General features: G+C 42.0%; 1 protein-coding gene across 4 annotated transcripts in view; it reads left to right on the forward strand.

Annotated features, from left to right (window-relative positions):
• Nucleotides 1-472: 472 nt before the first annotated feature.
• Nucleotides 473-18,589, forward strand: part of LOC123767079 (WD repeat-containing protein 37) — a 36,275-nt gene continuing 18,158 nt past the window's right edge. For 3 of the 4 annotated variants that reach the window (XR_011222774.1, XR_011222775.1, XM_045756564.2), the window contains exons 1-8: nt 504-639; nt 2,333-2,485; nt 4,033-4,103; nt 4,245-4,364; nt 7,616-7,807; nt 10,194-10,366; nt 15,399-15,654; nt 18,091-18,229. Coding sequence is in view for 2 of the 4 variants with exons in the window: in XM_045756564.2 (XP_045612520.1) it covers nt 2,346-2,485; nt 4,033-4,103; nt 4,245-4,364; nt 7,616-7,807; nt 10,194-10,366; nt 15,399-15,654; nt 18,091-18,229 (1,091 nt within the window). In the remaining 2 variants the exon portion in view is untranslated. The other variant, XM_069304787.1, reaches the window with a different exon arrangement.

Below are 18,589 nucleotides of genomic sequence, written 5' to 3' on the forward strand. Positions count from 1 at the left end.
GATAGAGCTAGTACATACAATACCTATAGCCACTAATACGCACAGCGTTTCGGGCAAGTGAGCTTGATAATAATGGCATTATTATTATTATTATTATTATTATTATTATTATTATTATTAATTATTATTATTATTATTATTATTATTATTATTATTATTATTAATTATTATTATTATTATTATTATTATTATTATTATTATTATTATTATTAATTATTATTATTATTATTATTATTATTATTATTATTATTATTATTATTATTATTATTATTATTATTATTATTATTATTATTATTATTATTATTATTATTATACCTTATTATTCTGTATTATTATTATATTACCGTATGACAATTATTGGTGTGAGTGACTAATTGCGTGCGCAGCCTAGACGGCTCGTCTCAACTAATCACAACACAACCTTCTCTTTCTCTGATTCCCATTGGCTAAAATTTGGAAACCTTTCAGCGATCACAAATTTTACTTTCTTCGGAGGTGAGAACCAACCGTAACAGTGGACGCCTGGGACCGTGTTCTGATTGGCTCACGTGTAACCTTGTTGCTCTATCGCAGAGTTTCTGCAGTAATCAGGTGTTGAGTGTAAACAACAGTTTATAACATCTCCACAGATTGATTTAGGTGATATTTTGTTTTGTTTTCCCGCGAGGTGATAATGCTTTGGGTGTTGAGGTGATGACAGGTGTGAGGAGTGAGGGGTGATGAGGCGCTGCGTGTGAGTGTGTCTTGTAAGGTCTTGTGTGAGTGGTGAGGCAGCAGGTGAGTGTCTTGTAAGGTCTTGTGTGAGTGGTGAGGCAGCAGGTGAGTGTCTTGTAAGGTCTGTGTGAGTGGTAAAGCAGCAGGTGAGTGTCTTGTAAGGTCTGTGTGTGTGGTGAGGCAGCAGGTGAGTGTCTTGTAAGGTCTGTGTGAGTGGTGAGGCAGCAGGTGAGTGTCTTGTAAGGTCTGTGTGAGTGGTGAGGCAGCAGGTGAGTGTCTTGTAAGGTCTGTGTGAGTGGTAAAGCAGCAGGTGAGTGTCTTGTAAGGTCTTGTGTGAGTGGTGAGGCAGCAGGTGAGTGTCTTGTAAGGTCTGTGTGAGTGGTGAGGCAGCAGGTGAGTGTCTTGTAAGGTCTGTGTGAGTGGTGAGGCAGCAGGTGAGTGTCTTGTAAGGTCTGTGTGAGTGGTGAGGCAGCAGGTGAGTGTCTTGTAAGGTCTTGTGTGAGTGGTGAGGCAGCAGGTGAGTGTCTTGTAAGGTCTGTGTGAGTGGTGAGGCAGCAGGCGAGTGTCTTGTAAGGTCTGTGTGAGTGGTGAGGCAGCAGGCGAGTGTCTTGTAAGGTCTGTGTGAGTGGTGAGGCAGCAGGTGAGTGTCTTGTAAGGTCTGTGTGAGTGGTGAGGCAGCAGGTGAGTGTCTTGTAAGGTCTTGTGTGAGTGGTGAGGCAGCAGGTGAGTGTCTGGTAAGGTCTTGAGTGGTGAGGCAGGTTTTGTTTTGTGTCTTGAGGGGGTTTTGTGTGTGTGTGTTGCGGCTTTATTTTCTATGATGCAATGTATTCATTGTGATGCGTGATGGTGCTCGGTGATGTGTAATGGTGACCCATCACTGTTAAGGATTAAACAAATCTATTTTTTTCACAGTTGAAAATGATGTAATCACATGATGATGATGGATAGATGCAGCGATGATTCCATTGGATGAATGTGATGTATGTATGTTGTGATGACTGCATCAGATTATTGCATTGATGTATGCTGAGGATAGATTCCATGATGATTGTTGGGGAAATGGGATGATTGATGGATGCTCTGATTGGATTTAAGGTTTGGGATGATGGATGGATGCTGTGATGATTGTGATGAGTGATTGGGATGATGGATGGTGTGATGATTGTGTTGGATGACTGCAATGATGGATGGATGTTTCGATGATTGCAATGATGGATTGTTGTTGCAGTGATTGTATGTGATGGCACTGGTGGATAGGTGTTACAATGATTGCATCGGATGATTACTTGTGTTGCTCTTGTTTTGTATGGGTAAAACTTGGTGTAATTTTCAATGTATTGTTCTGTACAGTATCATACTGTACAGTATTGTACTGTACAGTATTACATATGTCTTCTAAAAATCACTTTAAACACTGATTTCTTGGCTTAAGGATCCCTACTGCTCATGACGCCCAGATTTTTTTCTTTAAAATCTTCTCAATTTCATCATTGTTTAGCTGATATTGGCTTGATTTTTAGGCATGTTGGGAGATGTTCGTCATTGCCGTTGTATGAGATTCCTTCTATTAATACGAGATGTCTATATGTTGGATTAATATTTGTAATTATATCCACAGGCTTTAGCCTAGGATGCCTCAAGATGGGTTGGGGATCAAGTCGGGTGGCAAGAAAAGGTCTGGAGGCGTACCCCGTGTCCGCAGCCACACTGATGCCGAGCTCCAGTATTACCGTGACCAAGACCACGATAACCTCCTCCCGCCTTCCTTCAAGTATGACTTATTTTCTTTCTTCAGCTGCTCTAGATTTTTCTTTTAATCTAGTAAAGCAAACTTTGTAAAATTATATCTCGGAGGTACCCGAGCTTAAACGATTGGTGGGGGTCCCCACACCAGCCAGTCATTGTCATTTGGCTAGTCTGCTGACAAAGCAGTACAAACAATGGTGGCCGTTAATTTATTTTTAAAACAATAATATGTGGTCACATAGCTAGGCTGAGTGTGTGCTTGTGTGAGAGAGGTAGGTTCAGGAGTGCTACACAGGTGCCATACCCCAGAAGAGGCATTTCATTGCACTTGATAATCTGTTGTTCTTGTGCCTTTCCACCCAATAAAAAGTAGGAAACAGAATAAGGAAAAGTCAATTAGGTTAGATGATGTGCTTAGAAATTTTAGATGTTGTCAATGGTCGTATTTTTTAAGAGTGCCATATTTACTGTAGTAACCTATGTCATTTAGGGTGTTGAGGCTAGAGTGGGTAGTAGGTAAAAGTAGTGTCATCAGCAAAAAGTATTTAAATTAATCCTTAGACAGAGGTTATCGTCAGTTGTTGATCCACAAGGTAATGCAGTTATCATCATATGATGATTTAAAGAATTATTGTCAAGGGTTTTACATGTATGATGCGAGTATGGATTAAAAAAAGCTCTCTAAATGTAGATAAAGAAAAAAAAGTGGAAAAACAATCGGTGAAACATCGGAGGATAAAACTTGAAGCGATGGTGAAGTCGAGCACCAGGTGTTTACAAGTGCCAGACGCAGCCTTGCAGAGCGCCTCCACCCAGTGAAATGATAAATGTTCACTTATATTTGTGTTTTTCTTACACTCTGCATACAAGTTAATAATTCTATAATGAAAACTTATTTCTTGGAATTTTTATATTTTTTATGCTTAAAAATATGACCATTTCTCCATAGCCGCTGTCTAAGGGTGGGTAGGTGATAGCAACGCTCCCTTTTCTTTGTCTGTGGAAGATGGTAGACAGTCAGAGAGTGAGGTAAAGTGTACTCGGCTTAGCCTCCCTCGGCTGACCTTCTTTCTCCTACTCTTGTTTTTTCTAGTCATAAAATTATTCTCACACTTTTCTTCTTGTTTGCTATTTTTTAAAGTTCAATATACATTTGGTTATTCACTTGGCAAGATGATTCCTGGTAAACTTTGGCCACAGATTTGTCATTCTTTAATTATCATAGATAATTATGATTAATAGAATTTTTCAAGTGTAGGTTATATATTCGAATGACACATGGGTGGCATATGAATGAATAGGAGCCGACTCATATGGTCCAGTAGGCTTTCTGCAGTATCCTTAATTCTTATATTCTTAATCAATAATTAATAAATGAATGATAAATATTTGCCTATTTGCTTTGCCCGAAATGCTATGCGTATTGGTGGCTTTGGCTAGTGTATGTACTGGCTCTATCTATAAATCCAAAATTATGTTTGCAAGTCGTCATCTATGTATGTACTTTTACTTGAATAAAAATATGATTTTGAAATTTGAATTTGTATTCAATATGAAAATTTCCATTTTCAGAGTACGGCTTCATGATCTCTTCTTACAAATAGAAAAGGAATTTGAAGGCCTTTATGCAGAAAATTTATCTCGTGAGTCACACTATATATTTAAATATTATGTAAATTGATTACAGTGTATATACGTATTATAGCCTTCATTCTTTAATAAATGTAGAATTAATTTAAGACTAAACACTGAATTTGGTAAACAATGGTGATTCAATTTTTCAGTGCAAGAAAAAATAGACAGCTTGACTGAGAGACTAGAAAGAGAATCGGTCATTGGGGAACGACCGTGTGGAAATGATGAAAATGACGCAGCCTCCACAAAAGGTGGACTCAAGAGCAAGTGTAAGTTAATGTTTTGTATTTGATCATAAGCAACTCGCTGGCTTGGATTTTGCTACAAAATACAGGCATGTGGTGGCCCTCATTATTGATCATATGGAGCACATATTGACCACTTTATTACTGCATGGAGCTCTTTGCTCTGTGGTAGTGTAGGTGGAGAATTGACTACGGCCTTAACCTTCTGCTATATTTTCACTAATATCTATAATAGTCTTAGATTTAGGTTGAGTGTCTGCCAGAAGTTAAGTAAGGCATATGGGGTTATCTATAATGTGAGTGTGACAAGTTATTGAAAAAGTTAGATGCTTACCTGTCAGTTGCTTGATGTCATGGCATGGGTTCAGCCTTCTATTCAGCTTGGTAGAATAATTTTGATATTCTAAATGAGTTGCATAATGCACAAAGCTGTAAACTGCTGCAGAACTATGGGTGTATATATAGTGTTGAAAATTTCTTGATAAATGACTGAATCCACTCTCAAACCTTGAACTCTTTTAATTACATATGAAAAACCAATGTTGCCACTGCTTCCTAAAGCAGCTGGGCAAGCATCTTGAGCAAGGGCACCAAGGCAGAACCATAAACTTCAAGACCTCCACCTCCAGGGCAGTACCAAGTTAACCCACATCCTCAAAGAGCTGCCCAGAGAACCCCTCCATGAGGACCCAAACTCATTAGCCACTGCCAAGTGCAAACATGCCTTGTGATCATCCACAGTAAGAACCCCAGACAACACTGGCAGCTGCACACACACAGCTACCACTTGCCCATGCCCCTGGGGGAGCACTGGAGCAAGCAAACAGTCCCTGAGCAGAGTAAAAGAAGTACCACCCATGACCATCTGAAAGATAGAACACCACACATGCCAATCAAGTATAATTACCCAAGTGTAGTTACAGGATAAGAGCTGTGCTCGTGGTGTCCCGTCTTTCCAGTACTCTTTGTCGCATAACTGAAACTACTGATGGTTTTGACCTCCACCTTCTCACTTGTTCCAACCATTAACCTTCTCACTTGTTCCAACCATCTACCACTGTGTTTGCAAAAGAAATTTCCAATATTTTTTGGGGGCCTTTATTTCCTTGGCTTGAATTTGTATCCTCTTGTTCATGAAGTTGCTGGGTTCAGGAATTCCTCTTTGTCAATTTGGTCGATTCCTGTTAGTATTTTGTAAGTGGTGATCATATTACCTCTTTTTCTTCTATCTTCTAGTTTTGGCATGTTTAATGCCTCTAGTCTCTCCTTGTAACTTGTTTTCCAGTTCCATAGGCCATTTTTTAGCATGCCTTTACATCTTTTCCAGTTTATTTGTATGCTTCTTGAGATATGGGCACCATACAACTGCTGCATATTCCAATATTGGTCTCACAAAGGTCGTGAAGGTAGACGCGCACACGGCCCAGGTCGTGTGTGGGTTTATCAGAACCCCTTGCCAAGCCTCCAAGGAAAAAGAGGGGTTGTCAGCCTGCCAGGATGATTCTAGATCCCCACATTGTAGTAAGAAATCAGAGATGGACCTGTGCTCAAAAGAGGCCGGACCCCATCAACAAAAAGAGGTGTGACTTGCACAGAAGGTACTGAGACAAATCCATGCAAGCCACTGAAGGGAAAATTAAGGAAGACAGAAACCTCCAGAAATACAATGATTCCAAAGCACCGAATGGAACCATGAACCAAACCCAAAGAAAGGCAGCTGAATGATCATATTCATACATAGGAGGAGGAGGTATATCCCTGAAACAAAGATCCTCTGGAAAGGAAACCAGTCCAAGAAGGGTTGAACACTTGAACACATGGACACTCCTTGGGCTTCCACTCGGCCCCAGAAGCCTGCCACATAGAGGTGTAGTCCTCGCCCAACACCTGGAACAGTAAGGTGTCCTCCAAAGGAGAAGGCTCGGAGCAGTGTGGGTGGGGGAGAGGCTCTCAGGTTGTCTGCAGTGTCATTACATCTAGCCAGCCTGCAGCCTACCCTTGTGCCCATGATGTTTGTAAGTCCGCTGCTCTTGCAGCTCTTTGTGTTAATGTCCATGGTTGATATTTAGGTGTGGGGATTTTGGGGGTCAAGCAGGGTGCTGGTGGCCCAGTATTTGGTTAATGTTCCTGGTCTTCGTCACTCTTGTGTTGCGTTGATCATGTCTCTCGACCTGCTGTCTTGGCCTTTTCTTGACTGCCTGTGGTTCCTCCTCCTTCTCCTCCTCCTCCTCCTCCTCCTCCTCCTCCTCCTCCTCCTCCTTGGTTAGTCCCTGTCTTTTCTTCTTAATGGGTAGTTTGGCTTCAGGGAGCCACAAGAGGCTATCCCCAGAAAACCAGTGTTGAGTGTAAACTTCAATTTGTGTGTGATCCCCAGTGCCTTCCTGATTCCCCCCCCCCCACCCCCACCTTGCAGGCTGTCATTTGGGTGTGTTTTGTGTGTGCATCTACTTCAGAACTGACTGCTCGAGCAAGTAGACAGAGTGGTCCTCGGTCCTTCTCACTCCCCAAATAAATGGGAGGGTTGGGGCAAACGAGTGCATGCTTGTCTTGAGAAATTCTATCATTTGTTTACATTGTTGGGAAGTTCATTCAGCAGGTTATGAAGCTTTGGTCTCTCTTTTTTTTAACCCAGTGGTGGTCTGTACTGGTTCTCCGACTTCTTGGGTACCTTCCCTGGTGAGGTGGTGTAGTGTTATCTTCTTGTCACTCTGTGAGGAGGCAATGGTTCTGGCACTGATCTCCAGTAGACCGAAATAAACTCCACGGTGATGAGATCTAGTACAGTAGTTGGAAGCCATCTCGGCTTCAGGGAACCACTGAGATTCACCCAGAAATTGGCATTGCATTAAATTCAATGCTGGTTTCTAACTTAATATCTATAACCCTTCACTATGCCAGTACAGTATTACTATTTTTCTCCGGGTTGATTCCTCCTTGGCCACAAAGTGGGAAACAGAACAATAGTGATGGTACACTGTGGTAGGAGACCAGGAATGCTTCCCCCAAGTAGTTAATGTGAATATTATTATGGACTACTGTTTTTGTTATACCTTTTAGGTTTGCATTTCTTATCATATTCATTATTTATAATTTCCTATTTTTAGAACGGTTTTTCATTTTCTTAATTATAATGATTATTAAAGTTTGCATTTACAGTAGTATTTACTTTTTATATATACAGTAGTTTTATATTTTAGTTTATATTTAAGTTTCTCCACTCAAAACTGATGCTAGTTAACCCTTATCTTTTTAACCTTAACCTCGTCTATTGACAGCTGGAGGGCAGAGCTCACAGAAAGTGAAAGCAGCCAACAAACTACGTGTCCAGACCTCCAAGATTGTGTCCAGCTTTAAGAATGATTCTGTATCGTGCCGTATGGTGCGAGAATATGTTGGTCACCGAGATGGCGTGTGGGATGTGGCAGTGTCTCGCGTTGGTACTCCAGTCATCGCTACAGCTTCAGCTGGTAAGGCGACCTCATTAATGTTATATTATTGATCAGATTAGATCTTGTATGCAGCAGTGCTGAGAGGAGAGATACTGTGATTTGTGTGTATTGGATCATGTGGATTTGGAGCTAAAGTACGGGGGTAAGAACTTTAATACCAAGTTCCAAAGTTCCAAAGTGTGTGGGTGAATTTTACCTGAGGACCACCGACACTAATTTCTTGATGAGACACGGTTCAGAACAGAATAAAAACTTAACATTTTGACCTTTCTTGGTTGTGGAAAATGTCCCTACCCCCTATGCCAGGCACATTTCACCATACAAGCAATATTTTGAACATTCTTAACATGCAGTATGGTTAATTACTGATAAATTCTGAATAGTTAAGAACATAAGAATAAAGGTAACTGCAGAAGGCCTATTGGCCCATACAAGGCAGCTCCTATTTATAACCCCCAATCCCAACTCATGCTTGAAACAATCAAGGGACTCCACCTCCATCACGTCATGTGGCAACGGGTTCCACAAATCAACAACCCTGTTACCGAACCAGTATTTACCTAGGTGTTTCCAAAATCTAAACTTATCCAGTTTATACCCAATGTTTTGTGTTCTGTCTTGTGTTGATACTTTTAATACCCTATTAATATTCCCTTTGTTATGTCTATTCAACCACTTATAAACCTCTATTATGTCACCCCTAACTCTTCGCCTTTCCAGTGAATGCAATTTAAGCTTTGTTAATTTTAATTAATTTCATCTGGTAATGACGCAGCATTGCGTTGTGGGTGGCTGCAAATTGGCAAATTGGCAGATTTGGCAGCGGCCTCGGGAGGAGCACGCCGCAGTTTTGGACATTATATGCTTATAATCCTGTAGGGAATTTCATTGCGAATACATTGATACCAAAATGAAAGACCTAGGACCAGAATTGAGGTAACAAAGTTGAAAAGGGTATACTCATTTTATTGCTCTTTATTAGCGTTCACTGGGGTAACGCTCCATCACTTTCTCTGTTTGCTGTGGGTGGTACGCCGGGCTTTGGGACTTTATATTTGCATATACTCCTGTAGGGAATTCTATTACGAACTCAATGATACCAAAATGAAAGGCCTAGGATGAGAATTGAGATGTCCAAAGTGAAGAGAGTGTACACATTTTATTGCTCTTGCACGCTCCCGGGTAACATGCTCTCATTTTTTCGCCGGGCTTTTGGACATTATCAGGACCTGTAATATTACTCCTGTAGGAAATTTCATTGCAAACACATTGATACCAAATTGAAAAACCTAGGACGAGAATTGAGATGACAATGTTGAAAAGAGTATACACTTTTCAGTATTGCTGCGCTGTCTGATGTACTGTAATGAGAGGCATCTTGGGGTGGCACGCCGCTCTCTTTCTGGTAACCGCGGCCTGCTTTCATCACGTCGGCAGGTGGAGCGCGCTGTGTTTTTCTACATTATATACATATACTCCTGTTAGGAATTCTATTGCAAACACATTGATACCAAAATGAAAGACCTAGGACGAGAATTGAGGTGACCAAAGTGAAAAGAGTGTTCACATTTTATTGCTCTGGCGCGCTCCCGGGTAACTTGCTCTCACTTTCTCTGTTTGCTGCGGGTGGTAAACCAGGCTTTTGGAGTTTATATGCATTTAGTCCTGTAGAAAATTCTATTCCGAACACATTGATACCAAATTGAAAAACCTATGACGAGAATTAAGGTGACAAAATTGAAAAGAGTTAAACTTTTCAAAATTACCTCGTGCTCACATGGGACGCCTGGACCCACCTGAGGTAGCGCGGTGCTCCCGCGCCCAGAGCGCGAAAGTGTTTAGAATGGTCAAAATATTGTTTGTATGGTGAAATTTGCCTGGCATAGGCGGCAGGGAGGCTTCCCACATCCTGGAAAGGTCAAAAGTCTTAAGTTTTTATTCTGGTCTGAATAGTGTTTTTGAAAGCATGTTGGTATTTTTTTGTTTGTTTAGGACACGGACCCATATTTCTACATGAAGCCCTAAACCTTTGGCTGGCCCACTATGGTGAAAGAAAGATGCTATAACATGTGAAAATCAGTATAATCTAGAAGTCATTTACACTTGCTAAAGGCTAAAGAATGTTGTCATATTGTTTAATCTGAATGACCAGACAACCACTATTTCTAGTGGCTTTGCCGGAGACAGAAAGTCTGTGTCTTAAGTTTTATAAGACGTAAAGGATTTATAAAAATATGAGATCAATTTTACTGAAGCATATTGTTTAGTTATGATGAATATTGATTAAAATATTTTGATAGGATAACTGCGTTGATATTTTTTCCAAATCTGTGAATGGTAAGAGTATAAATAAAAATTAGTAGTTATGTAAACTAAAGTTTTGACAACTGTGTTTCTTATACAGATCAGACAGCGTGTGTGTGGGGTATTGATGGAGGGCGGAACCTGCTCCAGTACACGGGTCATACAGGATCAGTCAATTCGGTTAAATTCCATCCATCACAAGACTTGATTCTTACAGCAAGTGGCGACCACAGTGCTCATGTCTGGCAAGCTGCAATTACTCCTGACCAGCTGGTAGGAGTTCATTTCTCAACTTTATCCCCTTCCCTCATTTTCTCCCTTTCGCCAGTGGCTCTAATGATTAGTTAACCCTCATGACCAGTAACTTTTCATATAGACGATGGAGAATCACTTTCTACATGTGGTCTCTAGCTATCACCGAGACCACATCGTGATGTACAGAATGAAGAGCATTAGATTCAGCAAAACCTCTCCAAATTAAAATTTAAATATAATAAATTTAAGAAGCACTCTTCTTGCTACTGGCTGGTTAATAAAGTACTAACCCTGCTCGCCACCAGATGGCAGCACTACCACCACAATAGTGTCAGCAGAGCCAGCACACTTAACTTGTTGTTCGGCAGTCCATACTTCCTGCAGCTGGCTCTGAACTGGCCACTAAGATAGCTATATACATATTTATGGTTTCCCATTGTTGGTGACAGGAAGGTTGTTAGGTTCATGGAGTTTGCCCTATGAAAACAACTGACCTTTCCTAGGATATAATCCACAACAGTTGCCTAACTCGTGGGTACAGTACGTGTATCTATTTCTACTACTATGTGAAGAGAAGTATCAGGTGTAAGGAATGTGGCCACACATGACCATCCTACACTGGAGCTTACTATGGTTTAGTGTTCACTTTGTTGTGTGTGGTTGCAGTCCACTGTCTAGTGCTTTCTGCTAGCAGCTTTGTTTCAGGTTTATCTGCCCTGGCTCTGTTTTTGTGAACAGCTCGTGGCTGTTAGAGATATCGCCTGATGCTCGGTGCTTTTTGTCTCTATCCTCCAGGTTAGCTTCTCCCCCATTTTTGCTTGACTCCAGACATATGACAGCAGGGTGTTCCTGTTAGCTCCATGGTTCCTGGCTCAGCCTTAGTTTCTGAGCTTTCAGACTTGGTGTCTGAGTCTAAATGTGTGTCCAGGTCATGGCCTCTCCCAACTGGTTATAGGGAGACTTTACCTCGGTGATTTGAGAGATTATTGATCTTCATATGTGGACTTAGTTGTGTTTATTGCCACTTGTATAGGGAGCAGGTAACAAATTGTATGGTGTTGCATCTTCATTCATCTTCTCACCAGAGTATGAATGACTGGGTGGGTGTACCAGGGCCCCAGGTGACTGTGGCTGTCATTTGGTGGCAGGCAAGTTTTGTCATGTAGTAGGTCATCTTGGCTAATAAGTATTAATGTAGTTCAGAAAAGGGTGACAAGTTGCATGTTGTCGATGCAGTTGGTTATTTTGGCATGCTCTTTCTTTCCTTCCATACTGTGGTGATCAGGAGATCCCCATACTCCCCTTTGCCTGTATTGAGGAAGGACAGATTCTGGTCCTGGTCTCCAGGTGGGTAGCTTTGCAAGTTAACGAGGAGCTTGCCAGAAAAAGGCTTTTCATTAAATTCAAAACTGGATTTTTGTAGCTGTTTCTTCAGCAATATGTACGAGTCATTTGTGTACATTGACATTTAAAAAAAAAAAACATAAATAACTGCATAATATATAAATGTTTGTAAAATTTTGAAAACTTGGTGGCCTCTAAAACGCCCAATATAATGTATCCAATTTTCTTGTTTCTATGCTAAAGAACATTTATTTTTGATCATTTTGGTGTAAAAATCATTGTTTGAATTATATACAGGTAAGTTGGTTTGCAAACAGAGTTTATTATAACATTTCAGGCATCCATGAGCAAGCAACCAGTGGGGGGGGGGGGGAGGGACTAACTGTGAACAAGAAAATAGGCACCACCCTTGTATCACAAAAGTATTCTCATTAAAGCTTTTTCTGTGGAGAGCCCCACTGGCTCCCGGAGCTATACCGGGCTGGTATGTATTAGACCATGGCATCAGTCAATTTGATTGGAGTTCTAGCCTACCGGGGACCACGAGCCAGAACCTGGCCCCCGTCAGAGAGGCACGAGGAGCAATGGCCTATAGAAACCTCATGTGGTTGGAAGCAGTCTGTCTGCCATCTACTGGGTTAGGCACCCAAAAAGGTATGAATCTCAAAACAAAATCCACCTGGTTAAAATTGCTGCTGAAAACAAACTATCAAGCAGCACTCCACAATCTGAAACACAAGCAAACACGTATGACATACTGCCACCTCACCACTGTTTGCGCAGCTCCCTCCCCTCCCTTGGAAGGGGAAGGGGCAGCACCAAGACCCCTTGCGCTGGCCATCTAACCCCAGTTCTGAGATTTGTGTGTTGCGTGGCAGTCGTTCGACTCTGGCTCCTGTCACTGTGCAGTGCTGTACCTTTGCAGTGTTCTGCTGTGTGGTGGTGTGTGAACCAGGAGGAATTCACGGAGTACTGGGGCTGCATGTGCCTAGGACCACCATCCCTAGGTGGCCTGTAAATACTGCCCTTGCGGCTCAGGGTTGCCTTCCACAAGTCGTTCGGAAACTACCTCCGTAGGGTACACTGTATTGTTGGTGTCCTACCATTGTGTTTCGTCTCGTCGGCAGTATGAAGTTTCCCGGCAGTCCTTTTGTCACATTTTGTCTCTTCATAGGTTGTCTTCGATTTCTGATCGGGTTGTTTTGTTCTCTCTTGGCAGTTTCAGGGCCGTCATCTTATGCTGAATATTGTCGCAGCATAATGTGCGGCGCTGGTGAAGCCACATCAGCTGGCGTTCGGGGTGGATGTCACTTCTGCTCCGTTCTGCAAGCTTTTTCGTGCGTTTTCACCTCTGGCTTGCTCAAGCGCCACCTGAGCCATTTTGGTCATTGTATCAGGTGCTCTCTTTTCTCCTCCCCCCCTCCTTGGTTTGTGGTGGCCTCATCGGTCCAGGATTGTATTCTTAGGCTCTTTTTATTGTTTACATTAGCCTCTGGGGGTCGGGTCAGGGAGCTTCATGCTCTCCTCCGGCGCACGGGTTTCTGCTCTTTGTCTTGGTGGTAGGTTTGTTCATTTGTAGCCGTCTCCTTCATTTCCGGCGAAGAATGAGACTGCTGCTTTCTGGAGGGGTACTTGGGTTGTTGATGTTTGGTTGGTTCGGCCAGGAGTGCATCATGTCTTGTGTCTGGTTGCAGCTCTTTGCTGTTACTCGAGTGCCATGGCCTCGGTGGCTGGGGATGCACTTTGGGTGGATCTAGTTTCCCTTCTTCCCTGTTCCAGGGTGCAGATCTCCCAGGTCGTCCACTGGGTTATTCTGTTCAACCAGCCTGTGGTCTGTCCCCGTGCCCATGACGTTCGTAAGTTCGAGGCTTTGGCTGCTGGTTTGGGTAACATGTCCTGGGCATACATTCGGGCACGGGATTTTTGGTGGTCGAACAGGGTCCTGGCCGCACGGTACCGTGTTAATGTTCCTGCCCCAACTTGGGTGTGTGTAGTCTTGGGTCGCAGGTTGCAGCCAGTTGTCTCAACTTCGAGTTGAGGAGCGAGTGGCAGCCGCCTCCCGGGTAAGTCCCTCTTTTTTTTCTTATCTATGGTTAGGTAGCTCCGGGGGGCCGTAGGGGCTCTCCACAGAAAACCAGCATTGAATGTAGTGAAATGCCATTTTCTGGGTAAGGTCCGGAGGCCTCCTGGCAACCCTCCATCCTTCCCTCTGGTCGACGGTTTTCGGGTTTTTAACATTCAGCCTCTGAACTGGGGTTGGATAGCCAGCATGGGGGGTTCTAGGGCTCCCCCTGCCTCCTCCCAGGGAGATTATCTTAGAGATGATTAAGAACATAAGAATAAAGGTAACTGCAGAAGGCCTATTGACTCATATGAGGCAGCAGCTATTTATAACCTCCCAATCCCACTCATATATACATGAGTGGGATTGGGTTGTTATAAATAGGAGCTTCCTCGTATGGGCCAACAGGCCTCCTGCAGTTTCCTTTATTCTTATGTTCTTAGATGGGGTCCCTTGATTGTTTCATGCGTGGGTTGGACACATATATATGTCCAACCACCACGTTACGTGGTAATTGGATTTTGGGTAAGGGGGAAGTTGTGCAGACAGTGGCGCGGCGGTGATGGTGACGTCATGCTTGCTTGTTTGCTTGTTTTTTGGTTTGGGGAGTTATGCTTGCTAGTTCGGCTTTCAGTACCAATTTTTAACCAGCTGTAGTCGTTTTGGGATGCCTACCTTTCTGAGTGCCTTACTCGGTAGATGACAGACATAGAATGCTTCCAACTACATGGGGTGTTTCTATAGGGCCATTGCTCCTCGTGCCTCTCTGAGGTGGTGGGGGGGGGGAGGGGCCAGGTTCTGGCTCGTGGTCCCCATAGGCTAAGAACTCCAATCGAATTGACTGTTGCCACGGTCTAATGTATGCATATCAGTTCAGAATATGTTCTCTCTCTCTCTCTCTCTCTCTCTCTCTCTCTCTCTCTCTCTCTCTCTCTCTCAACACCCCCATGTGTGTTAATAGCTCCTGGGAGCCTCTGGGAATCGCCCAGAAAATGGAGTTTCATTACATTCAGTGCTTTTTTTTTGTGTGTGTTCACATAACACACACAACCAAATCAAATTATTTGAAAAGTGTTTTATGAATATATCACACACTGTTTTTATATGCTGCAATGTTTTAAAGATTTAGTGTTAAAGAACATGAATTTTATTAGTTACTTTCCTTGAAAATAATTGGTACACGGAAACCAATCCAGTATCTAATTTAGCAATGTAGTTTTATTTATGGATCATGGATGCACGACCTGTAAATAAATTACTACTCAATTGAAAATTTGGCTGTGGTATATTCTCCTTCATTGGCTTAATTGAGAAAGAAAATGGAAATAAGAAAAAATGGACCATATTCAGGTTTTCTCCCTCGTGCGATAATGCACCCTAATCTTCTTACATATTAAAAGTTCATTCCTTAACTTGAGAGACTCAACTGAGTGAAATAAGTGTGGACAGTTTTGTAGGATTGATTTGAAGATCTGGCTCGACTAAGAGTTCTGCAGGCAAATACTTTACCACCAACAAGGAGAGGCATCCATATCTTAAGGACACAATTTTAGTTATTTAACACATTTCTTATTTCTTGTTCATTTCAAGTTTTCATTATAAGTTTAATACTTGACTGAAAATTAACACGCACCCATTGCGCAGCGGGTGCATTCTTCGGAGGATGAAGTGGATGGGAGCGATCACGAGGATGAGGAGGATGGGGGTTTAATGGGTGGTCGTGGTGATGGAGGAGGAGCAGCCACACTGCGGACTCCACTGAGGGAGCTGACAGGACACACAAGTGTAGTGATTGCAGCAGACTGGCTGCCAGGTGGAGACCAAGCCATTACTGCATCCTGGGATAGAACAGCCAACCTCTATGATACACACACTGGTGAACTCCTTTCTCAGTTGATTGGTGAGCAAAGTTTGTGTTTTTGACAAATGTAGTATAATTGATTTATCTTTTGGTACATATATGTGCTCCTAATGAGAAGGGACCGGCTTTGCTTATACAGTTGATTCTCGGTTTTACGCTAGAATGTGTTGACAGACACCTTATGTGAAACCCATCTAGTTAAGTTTTTCTGTGAAAAATTTATTTTCACAGAAGGTAAAAATGATGCTGTATATATATTGTACAGCAATGGATTTAGTGCACCAAAATCATTATATAATGAATGTACTGTACTACAAAATAATGTCTTATTGACACAATACTCTGGAAAATAAAATAAAATAGGCTACTATAGGCTAACTTGATAATGTAATGAGAAAAGGAGTATGCAATCTATTTTTTTTCATGGGGGTGATCATAAATGATATTGTAGCAATGAGAAAACACACATTTGGAGGGTGGGCTTGACCTGTTTTGTACACTTAGGGTTTGTGCATCCAAATTTTATTTGTCAAGCCCCAAATCATTAATTTTATAACTGTTTTGGGCATACCATATGGACAATCAGGTCATATAGCTAATATTAAAAAATTTGTGTCACATAAAATTTCCAATTAAAATCAGCATTACATAAGCTAAGCAGTCCCAGCTCTTGGCCACAACCCCCCATCAATCTCTCAAATTAATCCCAGCCATACAATTTTTTTGAAAATTTGCTCAATGGTATGGCTTTATTGTACCCAAAAAAGCTTCCTATGAAATTTATCATTTACATAATCATACTAGTATTTATTTATAAGTTTCCTAGAATAAAATGACACTTGGTACAAATGACATAAATTGTTTTGCAACTGTGTGCATAAATGATTGTTGACCACCTAGAATGGGTTGTCTACCAGGGGTACCCGAGAGAATACATGACAGTTACATATACACTCCTCCAAGGAGTGCCGGACCAACCGGGCTGTGGTGGGTATGTGGGCCTGCGGGCCGCTCCAAGCAACAGCCTGGTGGACCAAACTCTCACAAGTCGAGCCTGGCCTCGGGCCGGGCTTGGGGAGTAGAAGAACTCCCAGAACCCCATCAACCAGGTATCAACCAGGTATCAACCAGTTCTCAAAATACTGGTACATACTCTGTAGAGAGCCTCCTGAACATAGACCTGTGCAGATAGTCTCAATTCCAAGAGGAGGAGAATTTGGTAAATTCATTTTCAATAATAAGCTGATCAACTAGGAATGAATAAACCAAGACCTTGCAGAATTATGCTGTGAAGAACAGCTAGATAATGCAAACTTAAACCACTGCTTTGAGAAATAGGCACAGTATCTTGAGGTTATCTTGAGATGATTTCGAGGCTTTTTAGTGTCCCCGCGGCCCGGTCCTCGACCAGGCCTCCACCCCCAGGAAGCAGCCCGTGACAGCTGACTAACACCCAGGTACCTATTTTACTGCTAGGTAACAGGGGCATAGGGAGAAAGAAACTGCCCATTGTTTCTCTCTGGCGCCCAGGATCGAACCCGGGACCACAGGATCACAAGTCCAGCGTGCTGTCCGCTCGGCCGACCGGCTCCCCAAGTAGCACAAGAAATTTGTAGAAATCACATACCGCTAAGGAAAAGGAGGAAAAAATGCAAACTGGAACGAGAACGGCATTCCCTCTATAGGTGAAGAAAACAAATTGCAGAATATCTCAAATGCTCTACTCTATCCCAACAAAGACAAGGAAGGTTATGCAGAGAAATAGAAACGATTAAGCTCAAGCTGCAAGAAAAAGAGCAAAAAGCCATAAGTGAAAGAGAGAGGAATCCAAAATACTACTACTACTATGCAAAATCTTGAAGAGAAACTACCGGTACATCCAGCACTGGGTCCTTGCACAATGGTGATGGAACTTTCACAGATGACAACAAAAAAATGGGTGAAATACTGAGGCTACAGTGTGACTGTTTTCAGTGAACCCCTGAATATATTAAAGATCAATGATCCAAATCCCCATGGCAAAGTGGTAACACACTTGCCTGACGTTTTGCGAGCACTTTGGCCTGGGGTTCGTATCCTGGCCGATGAGGATTTACTGGGGTGATGTAATATACACAGACTTTGCAAAAGCTTTTGACAAATGTGACTATGGTCACATCCCTGGTGGCAGAACCCCATCAAGGTTCTGGGAATTCTTCTCTGTAATGTACTGCAGGTTAAGTTAGGTTAGGTTGAGGTAGACTGTAAATGGTCAGGTAGATACCACCTTAAAGTGGCACCAAATTATTTTGAGCTGCTCAAAAGTGATTCTGGTTATTTATAAAAGATTTTTATTAGTAATATATTATTTAAACTAAATGCTTCTACTGATGAAAATAAAAAATAATTTGCATAGCTTTCAATGCCTTTGAATAGATTCTCTCCTAAAGTTCTTCATGAGACTTCAAAAATTGACTAAAAAAAATTCTTCTTTAGGTCACGACCAAGAATTGACTCACTGCTGCTCACACCCAACTCAACGCCTTGTAGTGACTGCTAGTAAAGACACAACTTTTCGATTGTGGGACTTCCGGGAGCCAATACACTCTGTATCAGTCTTCCAGGGTCACACAGAGTATGTATTCCTTCCCTTGCTTTCCTACCTATATTTCTTAATTTCTTTACTCTTTTCTTGTGTTTGTCCCAGTTTTAATCTACATAAAATAAATCGCATGCACAAAACCTTTCAGAGAATTTTGCAACCAGCATTAAGATGTCAGATATCTGGTATGGTACTTCTAGATGCCTTCCTTCTCCTGGCTACAGTCTAACTTTAAAGGTGTCAAATCTTGTACTGTACCTGTAGTGTAAAATCTTGCCTAAGAAACCTCAACGGGTTTGAAGGATCACTTGAAGCATTTGTTGAAGAATTTCCAGTTATTAGTTTTATCATTACAGTAAATTAATGAAGCCACTGACACCATCCAGTACTAAG

The sequence above is a fragment of the Procambarus clarkii genome, chromosome 53, assembly GCF_040958095.1.
Source record: "Procambarus clarkii isolate CNS0578487 chromosome 53, FALCON_Pclarkii_2.0, whole genome shotgun sequence".
NCBI classification, from domain to species: domain Eukaryota; kingdom Metazoa; phylum Arthropoda; class Malacostraca; order Decapoda; family Cambaridae; genus Procambarus; species Procambarus clarkii.